The sequence below is a fragment of the Cervus canadensis genome, chromosome 1, assembly GCF_019320065.1.
Source record: "Cervus canadensis isolate Bull #8, Minnesota chromosome 1, ASM1932006v1, whole genome shotgun sequence".
NCBI lineage: Eukaryota > Metazoa > Chordata > Mammalia > Artiodactyla > Cervidae > Cervus > Cervus canadensis.
The window spans coordinates 7601953-7616317 of NC_057386.1; the positions used below are offsets into that span (position 1 = coordinate 7601953).

Here is a 14365-nt window from a genome sequence, read left to right on the forward strand (position 1 = left end):
TCTGCCAGGCTCTCAGGCCCGGCACACACACACTCTGCCAGGCTGCACTCCACACACACACACACACACACACTCACACTCTGCCAGGCTCTCAGGTCCGGCACTCCACACACACACACACACTCTGCCAGGCCGCACTCCACACACACACACACACACACACACACACTCACACTCTGCCAGGCTCTCAGGTCCGGCACTCCACACACACACACACACACACACACACACACACACACACAACCACTCTGCCAGGCTTCTCAGGTTCGGCACTCCACAACACACACACCACACCACACACACACCTCTGCCAGGCCGCACTCACACACACACACACACACACACACACTCACACCTTCTGCCAGGTCTCAGTCGGCACTCCACACACACACACACACACACACACACACACACACACCTGCAGGCTCTCAGGTCCGGCACTCCACACACACAGCACCACACACACACACACTCTGCCAGGCGCACTCCACACACACACACACACACACACACACACACACACTCTGCCAGTCTCAGCCAGCACTCCACACACACACACACAAACACTCTGCCAGGCTCTCAGGTTCCGGCATCCACACACACACACACACACACACACACACACACACAGCACACACTCTGCAGGCTCTCAGGTCGGCACTCCCCACACACACCACAACACCACACACACACACACACACACATCTGCCAGGCTTCAGTCCGGCACTCACACACACACACCACCACACACTCTGCCAGCCGCACTCCACACCACCACACACACACAACACACCACCCACACTCGCCAGGCTCTCAGGCCTGCACTACACACACACACACACCACACACACACACACACACACACTCTGCCAGGCTCTCAGGTCCGGCACTACACACACACACACACACACTCTGCCAGGCTCTCAGGTCCGGCCGGCAGCCCACCGTCTATAGCAGGGGGAGCTGAGGCACTGGGCCTGCAGCAGCTCGTGGATCATCTGGCTGCTGGCCTTGACGGAGCCCCCGAAGTGGATCTGCACCTTCTCGATGTCCAGGAGCATCTTGGAGTGCATGGTACGCAGGCGCCCCACGCTCCGCTCCACCGGCCCCAGGTCCCCCCGCGGGAAGCCGCTGCTGCCCAGCTTCAGGCTGTGGGGTGCGGGCCCAGCGGAGGGGTGAGCCGTGCACCGGCACCATCCCCAGGAAGCAGGGCCCTGTGGGGTGCGAGCCCCCTCCACCAAACCCCAGGGACCAGGGCCGGGCTTGCCGGGGAGGGTTTCCTGAGCCGAGAGCGTGCGGGAGAGCCAGAGGGGAGAGCAGCCCAATCCATCAGGCCCCCTTGCCCTGGCCCCGCACCCCTGGCCCCCGTGGGCTCCAAGGGCAGCTTTGAAAACCAGCTGTTCCACTGAACCCCCGGCCTCAGGAGGTGGCAAGGCTGTGGGGAGGAGGGCAGGAGCCCCGGAGGGCATGAAACACACCCCCCACCACTCATCTCACACTCGTGGAGCTGCCCCCTGCCTTCCTCCCAGGCCCAGTGTGAGCAGGGAAAAGGCAGGGGGTGGGGAGGAGTCTCAGAGGCAACGTCCCACCAGGACGCCCAGCAGGGGTGCAAAGGCAGGTGGTTACTAGGTCTGCACCTGGGAGCCGATGCTTCTGCCCCAGGAAGAGCTGGGCGCTTCAAAAAGCGCCCTAGCATCACCCCACCCCAGCCCCCACTCTCGCCCTCCAGACCCCCTGCAAAGCCCTCACAGGACCCCGCGGCACTGCCCGTACTTGCGGCTCTGCTGCCGAACCTGCTCCAGTTCAAAGACCGTGTAGGGGCGGACGGAGCGGTGCCCGGGCAGGCAGGGGCCCACGGGAGTCACGGGGATGACTCTGGGCAGGCACAGGGAAGGGAGGGTCGGAGTGAGAAACCCCAGCATCCAAACCCATCACCCACTCCTCACGCTCCACCTGCCCGAGGAGCCTTCCCACCCCGGGGATTGAAGGCCGCGGGGTAAGAGCAGCCCAGGGCATAGAGCGGACCCGAGAGAGGAGAGCTGGAGGCAGGCAGGGAGTACAGACGGCACCCCCCGTCACAGCCACCCACTGGGGGCACTCACTGTCCAGTCACAGGTGTCTCCAGGGGACGGTCACATGAGAGGCAGTGGAAGTGTGCCAAGAGCTGCCTGTGAGGGATGGGACACACGCAGAGGGTGAGGACCCTGCCCAGAGGATCCCAACGGGAGGGACGGAGAACTCAAGAGGGTTTGGCTGTTAGGCTGGATGCTCAGTGCCCAGGGGGACGGGGCCTCAGGCCACCGGAGGCAGGTCTGGGCCCCGCTCCCTGCACGCATCAGCTACTAGAGATGCCCACTTCTGGACACACATCTAGCACATCCCCTAACCCAAAGCCGGCAGGGCTCTCAAGGGCCCCCAGAGGTGGGTGCCCTGCGTAAGCTTTGGGTGCCCTCTGGTGGCCAGGAATGGGAATGCTGGGACTCAAGCTGCCATGAGCCAGGCACCCCCGATCCCACCCCGGGCCAGGAGGACTCACCCCCCCATACCCCCAGGTTCTGCCTCTGGTGGCCTGGGGCCTGTCACCCTGGGTGCTGAGCTGTGGGGGCTGTGGACCCCCTCCCACCTGTGCCCAGAGAGCCTTACGCCTCCCTCCCCTCCCTCTCTCTGCTATAATATGAATCAGCCTGAGCTACAAAAGCTTTTCAAGTTCTGTCCCTTCCTACTGCTGGACAGTCCCAGACAGGATCCGCCAGTCCCTCCAAACACATGTGGGGACCCTCCAGCCGGCCCACCCTCGCCCCTGCCGGGCCTCACCTCCGCATGGCAGCTGCCTCGTCCGCCTGGTAGAGTGGAGAGCGCTCTTTGAGCTGCTGTCGCAAGGATTTCCACCGATCCTCCAGCGACTGCTTCACCGGGTCCAGCTCCAGGCGGTCCAGCTTGGGGGAGGGAGCGGGGGGCGGGCACCAGGTGAGCTCTGAGAAAGCAGGTGGGGGTCTGCAGTGCCCGGCGGAGGTGGCGCTGCCCCGGTCACCTTGTTGTCCATCTCCACCAGGAGCTTGTCCAGCATCTTCTGCCAGTCCTGCTCCTGCCCCGTCATCTTGGCCACCAGCTCCTGCATCATGTGGTTCAGCTGCTCCGTGGTGGCGTCAAACTGGACGCGGCTCACTTTGGCTGCCAGGGCACTCTTGTCGGCTTTCTGCCCAGAGACGGGGGACAAGATGCGCCCCCACCAAGATGGGAGAGAGTCACGGCGGGGCCCCGCTCCACTAGCTCAACTGTGATGCTGAGTCCACATCCCACCTTGGGCTCCTCTCCTCTTTCTGCCTTTTCAAGAGTGGGAGCAATGGGACCTCTCTGGGTGGCTTTTATTCAGGCCTGGCCTTACCACGTCAATTTCCATCTCCAGGTGTTCCCTGTTGGCCTTCTCCCTCTCCAGCTTCTCCAGACCCTGGTACAACACCTGGGAGGCCGAGGGAGCAGAGAATAAGGAGCAGGGAACCAGGTCGCGCCCCAGCCCCGCCCCCCGCCGGCCCTCACGTCAATGTCCTTCTGCTTCTGCCGGTGGTCTTCGATGAGGTTGCTGGTAGTGATGTTGAGTTTCTCGCAGTCGCCCTGCACCTGCAGGATGGCGCTCTGGACGTGGCCCAGCAGCTCTTCATCCTGCGCAAGACAAAGGCAGGCTCCCTGGGGCGGCCTCCCCCACCCCCACTTGGGGTACTGCCACCCCCAAACAGGGGAGCCCTTAGAACATCACCCAGCAGACAGGCTGATATCAGGCCCCACTCTAGGTCTCCTGGATTGCCATCATAACCCACCACCTCCCCATGGACTAGCCTCCAGGGACCCGGTCCACTAGCGCAGGTGATCGGTAGAGGTGGTGAGCTGCCCTGGGGCCCCTGAGAGTTGGGGTGTGGTCTACAAGTCTCCCCTCCTGCCCTGAGCTAAGTGTGAATTCTGGAGTCCAAGAGACAGGCCTCAGGGACTTGTCCTCCCTGCCCTCCCCACCCCCGGCAGGCCTGCCCTTTACAGGGGAAGAGAGAAACGGACCAGAAGACCAGTGTGAAGGAGCGGGGGTTGGGGGGCAACAAACCCTAAAGCTGTGTCAGCGTCCCCGAGGCACGAGAATGGCTCTGCTCCACCCGTCCACCAGCTATGCTGTCCCCATCCCCACCTGTGGACCCAGCTCTGCCCCTCAGTCCCCTGTGCCCAGGGCCAGCTTGATGGCTGCCCTTGCTGTGACCCTACAGAAAGACCAGGCACTTTCGGGCAGTTGCTAAAGGGCTCCATCATGCAGAAGTGACCCAACATCCCTCCCCCGGGGACTCCCCAGGCAGCTTCTGGCAGGCGGGTTGTTTGCAGCCACACAGGAGGGAGGCAGGCCCATCACCTGGCTCTGCAGTTTGGCCTTCCTGGAGGGCCGGGAGGCAGCCAGGTTGTTGACCATGTTCTGGAGCTGCTCGTAGCGCTGCACCAGCATGCTGACCTGGTGGCTCAGGTCCAGGCTGCAGGCCGGGCAGGTGGCCGCGGGGTCGATCTGGCTGGGGGCCAGGGTGGTCAGGGTCTTGTGCGGGGTCATGTTCAAGCTCATGGACAGCAGCGTGGAGGACGAGGCCAGCATGTTCTCAATGATCGTCCTGAGCTTGTCTAACTGGGTGTGGGAGAGAGGGCGGGTGCAGGGCAGTGAGCGAGTCACCACACGGTCACCACCAGCCTTTCTGCCCTGACCTGCTGTGATCCAGGCAGTTGCTGGAGCCTCGGTGCCTTGCAGGGTATGCAGCTCATGGGAAGTGCTCAGTGTCTGTCCATTAAACTGAACAGTGGTCCCAGGGAGGGGAGGGCAGGTGCTGATTAAGCCCTTGCAGGAAGGAGGCTTCTGGACCTTTCTCCAGCCAGTCCATTGCTGCAATGTGAGAACGTATCTCCTGTAGCTAAATCCCAGAGTGCTGATGTCCAACGTATCTCCTCTAGCTAAATCCCAGAGTGCTGATGTCCGTCAGTCAGCCCACAAACACTCTGAGGACCCTGGCGACACACAGGCCCCGCTTCGGGCCCTGGGCAGAGGAGCGGTGGACTCACACATGCTCTCTCCCCATTTAGTATGTAAATAACAATACGAGAACATGATTTTCTAATGCCACCTACAAAAAAAGTCAACTCAAAATGGATTAAAGACCTACATGTAAAACCAAGACCGTAAAACTCCTAGAAGAAAACAGGCAGGACATTTTTTTGACATACATTGTAGCAATAGGACTTCCCTGGTGGTCTGTTGGAAGAATCTGCCTGCCAGTGCAAGGGACATAGGTTCGATCCCTAGTCCAGGAAGATCCCAGATGCCGTAGAGCAACTACCCCGCCTGCCACAACTTCTGAGCCCATGGGCGGCAACTCTGAAGCCCATGTGCCTAGAGCCTATGCCCTGCAAAGAAGCATAGCCTCTGCTCACCGCAATTAGAGAAAGCCCGTGAGCAGCAACGAAGACCCAGCGCAACCAAAAATAAATAAATAAATTATAAAAAATAAAAGAAATTGTAGCAATATTTTTCTATCTGCCCCCTAAGTCAAAGGAAATAAAAGCAAAAATAAACAAATGAGGCCTAATTAAACTGAAAAGCTTTTGCATGGCAAAGGAAATCACCAACAAAAAGATAACCTATGGAATGGAAGAAAATATTTCCAAATGATCTGACTGATAAGGGGTTAATATCCAAAATATATAAACAGCTCATACAACTCAACATTCAAAAACAACCCGATTTTAAAATGGATGGATCCTACCCTTATGACAGAAAGTGAAGAACTAAAGGACCTCTTGATGAAATTGAAAGAGGAGAGTGAAAAAGCTGGCTTAAAGCTCAACACTCAAAAAACTAAGATCATGGCATCTGGTCCCATCACTTCATGGCAAATAGATGGGGAAACAATGGAAACAGTGACAGACTTTATTTTCTTGGGCTCCAAAATCACTGCAGGTGATGAGTGCAACCATGAAATGAAAAGACACTTGCTCCTTGGAAGAAAAGCTATGACCAACCTAGACAGCACATTAAAAAGCAGAGACATTACTTTACCAACAAAGGTCCATCTAGTCAAAGCTATGGTTTTTCCAGTAGTCATGCATGGATGTGAGAGTTGGACTATAAAGAAAGCTGAGCACTGAAGAATTGATGCTTTTGAACTGTGGTGTTGGAGAAGACTCTTGAGAGTCCCTTGGACTGCAAGGAGATCCAACCAGTCCATCCTAAAGGAGATCAGTTCTGGGTGTTCATTGGAGGGACTGATGCTGAAGCTGAAACTCCAATACTTTGGCCACTTGATGTGAAGCGCTGACTCATTGGAAAAGACCCTGATGCTGGGAAAGATTGAAGGCAGGAGGAGAAGGGGATGACAGAGGATGAGATGGTTGGGTGGCATCAATGGACATGAGTTTGAGCAAGCTCCAGGAGTTGGTGATGGATAGGGAAGCCTGGTGTGCTGCAGTCCATGGGGTTGCAAAGAGTCGGACATGACTGAGTGACTGAACTGAGAAGACCTAAATAGACATTTTTTCCAAAGAAGATATACAGATGGCCAGCAGGGACATGAAAAGATGCTCAACATTGCTACTTATTTGAGAAATGCAAGTCAAAAAAAAAACCACAACAAGATATCACTGCACACCTCTCAGGATGGCTAGCATCAAAAAGTCTACTGGGAACGTCAATTGGTGCAGTCACCATGGAAAACAATACAGAGATTTCTAAAGACACTAAAAATAGAAATAGCATAGAATCCAGCAATTCCACTCCTGGTTATGTATCTGAAGAAAATGAAAACACAAATTCAAAAAGATACATGCACCACAATGTCCAGAGCAGCACTAGTTACAATAGCCAAGATATGGGAGCAACCTAAGTTTCTATCAATAGATTAAGAAGATGTGCTTTATATATTAAAGTGGAATACTACTCAGTCACAAAAACTGAAATTTTGCCATTTGCCAAACAACATGGATGGACCTCTAGAGAAAAGAATGGCTAACCACTCCAGTATTCTTGTTTGGAGAATTCCATGGACAGAGGAGCCTGCAGGCCTAGAGTCCATGGGGTTGCAGAGAGTCAGACACGAGTGAGCAACTAACACTTTCACTTCACTTTCATGGATGGACCTAGAGTATTATCCTCAGTGAAATTAGTCAGAAAGACAAATGCTGTATGTTGTCACCTATATGTAGAATCTAAAAAATAAAACAAACTAGTGAATGTAACGAAACAGAAGCAGAATCACCGATCTAGAGAAGAAACTAGTGGTTACAGCTTGGGGAGAGCCCGGGGAGGGACAAGATGGGGGAGGGAATTAAAAGGTACAGACTACTATGTATAAATAAGCAGCAAAGCTATATTGTATAGCACAGGGAAAGAGAGCCATTCTTTTATAATAACTTTCAATGGAGTATGTTGCTGTTTAGTCATTTAGGATTGCCATTTCCTTATCCAGGAGATCTTCCTGTCCCAGGGATCGAACCCGTGTCTCCAGCTTGGCAGGCAGATTCTTTACCACTGAGCCACCTGGGAAGCCCTCAGTGGAGTATAATTTGTAAAAATACTGAATCACTATGCTGTGCATTTGAAACTGATGTAATATTGTAGATCAACTATACTTCAATTATAAAAGAGAGAGAGAATGTGACCAGTGCCACCACTGCAGGGGTCTCTCACGGCCTGGGTGGGAACAGACTCCTTCCACTGGCCCTCCTGCTCTCTTCTGGATCCCAGGGTCCCAGTTTGTCCCCATAAAGGACTGGTCCTGGGTAGACACCAGACGGGCCAAAGATCTGTGACGTGTTGCCTGCCTCGGGGGGAGGGGCTGAGCCAACCTAGGGCCCCCCTTCTTGGAAGCAGGTGACATTGCAAGGCCTGGGGCAGCCCTTTTGGACCATGTGTGAGAGATAAGAAAGCTGACTGACACAGGGAACCCAGCCTAGCGTTCCTGGATGACCCAGAGGTGTGGAATGGGAGCGGGGAGCAAGGCTCAAGAGGGAGGGGATATATATATATACATAATTATGACTGATTTGTGTTGTTGCACAGCAGAAGTCAACACCACATTGTAAAGCAATTATCCTCCAATTATAAAATAAATGAAAAAGATTAGAAAAAAAAAAAAAGCCGACGGAATAGAGAAGGGAAGAGAGATACGGCGGTGTTTGAGAAAGATGGATAAAGAAAGGGACGCGGAGGCAAAGACAGATACAAAAGACGCTGAGGGCCTCCCTGGCGGTCCAGTGGTTGAGAGTCTGCCTTGCAAAGCAAGGGACACTGGTTCCATCCCTGGTCCGGCAAGAGCCCACATGCCGAGGAGCAGCTAACCTGGTGCTCCACGGGACTGAGCCGGTGTTCTAGAGCCGACTACCGAAGCCCGCGCACCTTGAGCCCATGCTCTGTGACAAGAGAAGACACCGTAGGGAGAAGCCCTCGCACTGCATTCAAGAGTAGCCCCTGCTCGACGCAACTAGAGAAAGCCCTCGCACACAGCCAAGAAGACCCAGCCATGCCAAAAAAGAAATAAATCAATCTGTTTCAAAAAAGACACACAAGGACAGACAGGGAGTGGCCTGGGCCAGACTGGCCCCTTGGCCTGGAAGTTTGCCCTTCCCAATTTACTCAACACATATGTATTTTCAACCAGGCTCCTGCTGGCCTGAGCTCAGCATGATTCTTGCCACCAGAAGAGTCGGGAGCTGGGCCTGCCCAGCGGCGGGTGGGTGCCCTCCAGGTGTGGCCCCAGGGAGCCCCAGAGGTGGCTAACTAAGCTTAGGCCTGAGCCTTGGGATAACACGTGACTCTCAAACACACCATCTACTGCCATCCTATCCAAGACAGTCAGTCCTGGGTTGTGAAATGGTGCACACCACCATCCTGGCAAACTTGGAGTGGGTCCCAAATGGGGCCTCTAGCATAAAGGGGTTCCTGTCGTGAACCCCCTGGGCCCGTGACTTTGCCCATCTGATCCTTCTGTGGGCACTCAGAGAGCTGGTCTGAGTCCAGACAGTCCTCACTGGGAACATTCTGGGGTGACCAACACTCACGATGTAAAGGCAGACACTCCCAGGAGAGTGAAAAGACAATCCCCACCCCAAAAAAAAAATTAAAAAAAATAAAAAAAAAAAGAAAAGACAATCCCCAGAATGGGAGAAAATACTTGCAAAACGTATATCGGATGAGTGTTTAAGATCCCACCGCGCTCAGCCAGCTCTGAGAATGAGCCAGCTCGTCCCTGTGGCTGAAGGGCCTCACCTGATCCTGCAGGTAAACGGAGGCTTCGGAGACTGACTGTTCCATGCTGACCTTGCCCTTCTCCTGCCTCTCCCTCAGCTCGCCCAGCTCCTTCTCGATGTCGGCCATGGTGACTCTGTGTGCGCAAGAGATGGTCCAGCCCCACTACCCGCCCAGGGGCCTGGGCCCGCCATGGCCGAGCCCCGGCCATCAGGGATGGAGGAGGCAGACCGGCCCTCTTTCATATCCCCTCTCCGGGCTCTGGCTAAAGCGTCCAAGGCCCTGCCTGCCATGGAGGTGGGTGCCCAGTGTGCCCGGCTGAGATGCTTCAAAGGGGTGAGGTCTGGCCCTGCACAGAGGCTGCTCTGAGGGGCTCCAGCAGATGCTTTGAAGCCTCCAACTGTGGACAGAATCTTGGGAGCTTTTGGTCCAGGGAGAGGAGTGCTCTTCCAAGCCCTGGTGCTGAACTGTTTTAAGAACCTGGGAAACCCCCACAGGCAACCTGAACCTGAGGAGCAGACATGATCTGGGTCAAAGAGAGCAGTCAGTTCAGGAATGAGGGGACCAGAGGCTGCTACCGCCTCCCTGGCTGAGAACACGTGATGCCAGGACACAAGCTGCACTCGGCTGGGGGATTTTACCTGAGGATACCCAGCTGCAGGTTCAGCGGGCTACCTTTCTCCTCCTTTCCTATTTCTTTCTCCCCATGACCCTCCAGGATCTTGCTCATCTTCTCCATCTACAAATCCAATGGAAGAGGAGTGTCAGGCAGGCTTGAGATCTCTGCTTTCTGAATGTACCTCTGCAGGCCCAGCAAGCTCCTCCCCCATTCCCTAATCCATTCTATTTTTTTTTTTTTTTCCATACCATGAGGCTTGCGGGATCTTAGTTTCCCAACCAGGGATCAAACCTAGGCTGCTGACAGGGAAAGCACAGAGTCCTAACCACTGGACCTCCAGGCAAGTCACCCCACCCCCTAATCCTAATCCAATCCTCTAGCAAAGTCTGAGGTCCCTTCCTGACATTCAGTCCGTCTATCCCGTGGATGAAGGTGCTGTTGCTTAGTCGCTCAGTTGTGTCCGACTCTTTGCGACCCCATGGACTGTAGCCCGCCAGGCTCCTCTGTCTATGAAAGCAAGAATACTGGAGTAGGTTGCCATGCCCTCCCAGGGGATCTTCCCAACCCAGGAATTGAACCAGGGTCTCCTGCATCACAGCTGGATTCTTCACCACCTGAGCTACCAGAGAAGCCCATGGATGTAGAGAGCTGGCATTAAGAGAATGACTGGGGACTTCCCTGGTGGTCCAGTGATTAAGACTTCACCTTCCGATGCAAGTGGGTTCAGTCCCTGGCAGGGGAGCTAAGATTCCCACTTGCCTCAGGGCCAGAAAACCAAAACATAAAAAAACAGAAGCAATATTGTAACAAATTCAATAATGACTTTAAATATCGTCCCCATCAAAATAAAAACTTTAAAAAGAGACAGAGAGAAGGACTGAAGACCTAACAGCCCCTCGCCGTGACTGCTGGTCCCGGACAGTCCCACAAACTCCAAAGCTGCTCCAGGGACAGTCGGTATTCCTGGAAACAACCACCTTGCTGGCTCAGTGGAATCCTAATAGCTTTGAATGACAGGTTTTAGATCTAGGAAAGAAACACGCTGAAACCTGGGGTGTATTTCCCACCGGAGGGGACTGTAAAGATCACGTGACAGTAACGGAGGTGAAAAGACTGTGTAGTCCATGAAAATGCAAATGGAAAGTGGGATTGGCGGCACTGGAAGGCAACGCAGGTGGACCCTCCCTTACTTACTTTTGCTTTTTCTTGTCGAATTTCTTTGGTCAAGGCCTTTAAGGTCTTCAGCTGTTCCTGCAGGTCAGGGGGTATGGACTTCTTGACTATGGAGAACAGAGATCTTAGAGTCAGAAAAATGAGATTTCTAAGGGGCTCCCAATCCCAGCCTCACAATGAAGAACAACATGGATCATTTATCTGGCTTTTCCTGGGGGGTGGGGGGTGGGAGAGGGGATGGGAAGAAAGGAGTGTCTTTTTAGGGCTCCTCTGGTGGCTCAGTGGTAAAGAATCCACCTACAATCCAGGAGACATGGGTTCGATCCCTGGGTCAGGAAGATCCCCTGGAGGAGGAAATGGCAACTCACTCTAGTATTCTTGTCTGGAGAATTCCATGGACAGAGGAGCCTGGTGGGCTACAGTCCATGGGATTACATAAGAATTGGACATCACTTAGCAACTAAACAACAATTACAAAGGAGTCGGACACATCTTAGCAACTAAACAAGGACAACAAAATCCTTAGCCTTAAAAGTCTACCTGATGCTTAATTTCCTAAAGGATATTACCCGCTTAACTCAAAATTGCCACTCAAATCTTAATTCTCTGGGGCTAGAGCTGTGAATGTGCAAAGGTTAAGTTTAAATTTTCAACATTCTCTCTCCCCGTCCAACCCAACACAGTCGTTTTCTTCTTGCTCAGCATCTTCCTGGTTGCTTTCCAGGGAGTCCAGCGGAGGCACAGGAAACTGCCTCCCTCCTCTCTTGAGGCCCCTTCACTCCTACTGGTTTAATCTCATCCCTTGGACCCTGAGGGCTTCCCAGGTGGCTCAATGGTAAGGAATCCACCTGCTAAGCAGGAGATGTGTGTTTGATCCCTCGGTCAGAAAAGCCCCTGGAAGAGGGGCTGGAAAAGCCCCTGGAACGGCAACCCACTCCAGTATTCTTTTTCTTTCTTTCCTTCAATATTTATTTATTTGGCTGCATCAGGTCTTAGTTGTAGCACCCAGGGTCTTTGTCGTGTGGCTCAAGGGCTTCTCTCTAGTTTTGGTGTGCAGGCTTAGTTGCCCTGCAGCATGTGGGATCTAGTTCCCTGACCAGGGATCAAACCCGTGTCCCCCTGCACTGGAAGGTGGATTCTTAACCACTGGACCACCAGGGAAGTCCCCACTCCAGTATTCTTGCCTGGGAAACCCCATGGACAGAGGAACCTGGTGGGCTACAGTCTGTGGGACTGCAAAGAGTCAGACATAAGTTAGCAACTAAACACCAACAACTTGGACCCTTGAAGGCTATGGGAGAACCCAGAATAGCTGAGAATGGAAATGCCCTTTTTGGGGTCTCAGGCAGAGGCGCAGGAGGAGAAAAGGATGAAATCAGCTGAGGAGGAGGACAGTGGCCTCTCCTCTGTGCATGCAGCACCCACCCATCAGTGCCAGCAGATACTGGATCTTCTCCAAGTCCGTTTGGCCAGCCTGTTCCTCATCCAGGTCCTTTATGTTCTCCTTAAGCTCCGTGTAGAGGGCGATAATCTCTCCCATCATACGAAATGTTTCCACTGCTATGGGGAAGCTAGGAGTCAATTTATCCAGTGATTCATGTCTCTCACTCTGAGTATCACTCCTTTCGGATGAGCCTCGGTTCAGATAGTCAAGGGAGTGTGTGCTCCTGGGAAAGAGGGCCTCTTGGCTTGGGGAAGTCTGAACAGAAACTCCGGGTTGGCGTAAGTTATATAGTTCTTTTGGACCCACACCTACCTGGACTTGCTGATCTACACCTTGATACCCTGGGCCACCATACATTAGGCCCTGGGAGTCTGCGATAGAGTTGGGAACAGCCTGGTCACGCTGCTCTGGTTCGGGTGTTTCCAAATGCTGTTGATCCTGGGGTGCAGATCCTACAGCTGTGCTTAATGGTGCTGGGCCACGCTGCAGCAAACCTTGTCGATACATTTCTCGTAACAAAACTTCTCGGTCTATACCTGATGGCGTCAGACCTTGACTGGCTAGGAGTGATGACACCCGACCATACTGATCCCTGCCAGGAGGTGCCACACCTTGCTGGTATGGGCGTGGTGATGTCAAACTTCGAGAATCGGCACGGTGTGTTGGAAACCCGAGAAGCTCTGTGCCTGGCGGTATTATGCTTCGACCTGTGCCAGGCTGCCTCCCCCAACGCGGATCTATTACAGGCTGAACCAAACCCTGCTGATCAGCACCAGGCTGCACGAAGCCATGTGGATAGGCACCAGTCTGGACCAGACCAGGAGGATATACCCCAGGTGGGACCAAGCCAGGCATAGATATATTAGGTTGGAAAAAGCCATGTCGACCTCTATCAGACTGTACTAAACCATACTGATCCACTTGAGGTTGCACCAACCCAGGCTGGCCTGCACCAGGCTGCACCACACCAGCCTGGCCTGCACCAGGCTGGATCACACCAGCCTGGCCTGCACCGGGCTGGATCACACCAGCCTGGCCTGCACCGGGCTGGATCACACCAGCCTGACCTGCACCGGGCTGGATCACACCAGCTTGGCCTACACCGGCTTGGATCACACCAGCTTGACCTGCACCAGGCTGCACCACACCAGGCTGACCTGCATCAGGCTGGATCACACCAACCTGACCTGCATCAGGCTGGATCACACCAACCTGGCCTGCACCGGGCTGGATCACACCAACCTGGCCTGCACCGGGCTGGATCACACCAGCCTGGCCTGCACCAGGTTCGATCACACCAGCTTGGCCTGCACCAGCTTGGATCACACCAGCTTGGCCTGCACCAGACTGCACCAAATCAGGCTGACCTATATCAGGTTGCACCATACCAGGCTGACCCGCACCAGGCTGCACCAAACCTCGCTGATACATTCTAGGTGGCACTAAACCTCGCTGATACATTCCAGGTTGTACCAAACCTCGTGGATACGTTCTAGGCTGCATGAAACCAGGGTGACCTATACCAGGTTGGACCAAACCTCGTGGATACATTTCAGGTTGCACCAAACCTCGTGGATACATCCCAGGTTGCACCAAACCTCGTGGATACATTCTAGGCTGCATTACAACAGGCTGACCCGCGCCGGGCTGGACCACACCAGCCTGACCCGCGCCGGGCTGGACCACTCCAGCCTGACCCGCGCCGGGCTGCACCACACCAGGCTGACCCGCGCCGGGCTGCACCACACCAGGCTGACCCGCGCCGGGCTGGACCACACCAGGCTGACCCGCGCCGGGCTGCCCCACACCAGGCTGACCCGCGCCGGGCTGCACCACACCAGGCTGACCCGCGCCGGGCTGCACCACACCAGGCTGA

At 54.6% G+C, this 14365-nt stretch overlaps 1 protein-coding gene across 1 annotated transcript in view; it reads right to left on the bottom strand.

The window, feature by feature from the left end:
- QRICH2 (glutamine rich 2) overlaps window positions 1-14365 on the bottom strand; it is a 39373-nt gene that overhangs the window by 3955 nt on the left and 21053 nt on the right. Inside the window, exons 18-29 of the mRNA XM_043442779.1 lie at window positions 12471-14361; window positions 11067-11152; window positions 9895-9992; window positions 9275-9389; window positions 4388-4648; window positions 3538-3660; window positions 3386-3460; window positions 3032-3196; window positions 2815-2936; window positions 2103-2168; window positions 1774-1875; window positions 946-1149 (exon numbers count right to left, since the gene is read on the bottom strand). Coding sequence (XP_043298714.1) covers window positions 946-1149; window positions 1774-1875; window positions 2103-2168; window positions 2815-2936; window positions 3032-3196; window positions 3386-3460; window positions 3538-3660; window positions 4388-4648; window positions 9275-9389; window positions 9895-9992; window positions 11067-11152; window positions 12471-14361 — 3308 coding nt within the window. The remainder of the gene's footprint in view (window positions 1-945; window positions 1150-1773; window positions 1876-2102; window positions 2169-2814; window positions 2937-3031; window positions 3197-3385; window positions 3461-3537; window positions 3661-4387; window positions 4649-9274; window positions 9390-9894; window positions 9993-11066; window positions 11153-12470; window positions 14362-14365) is intronic.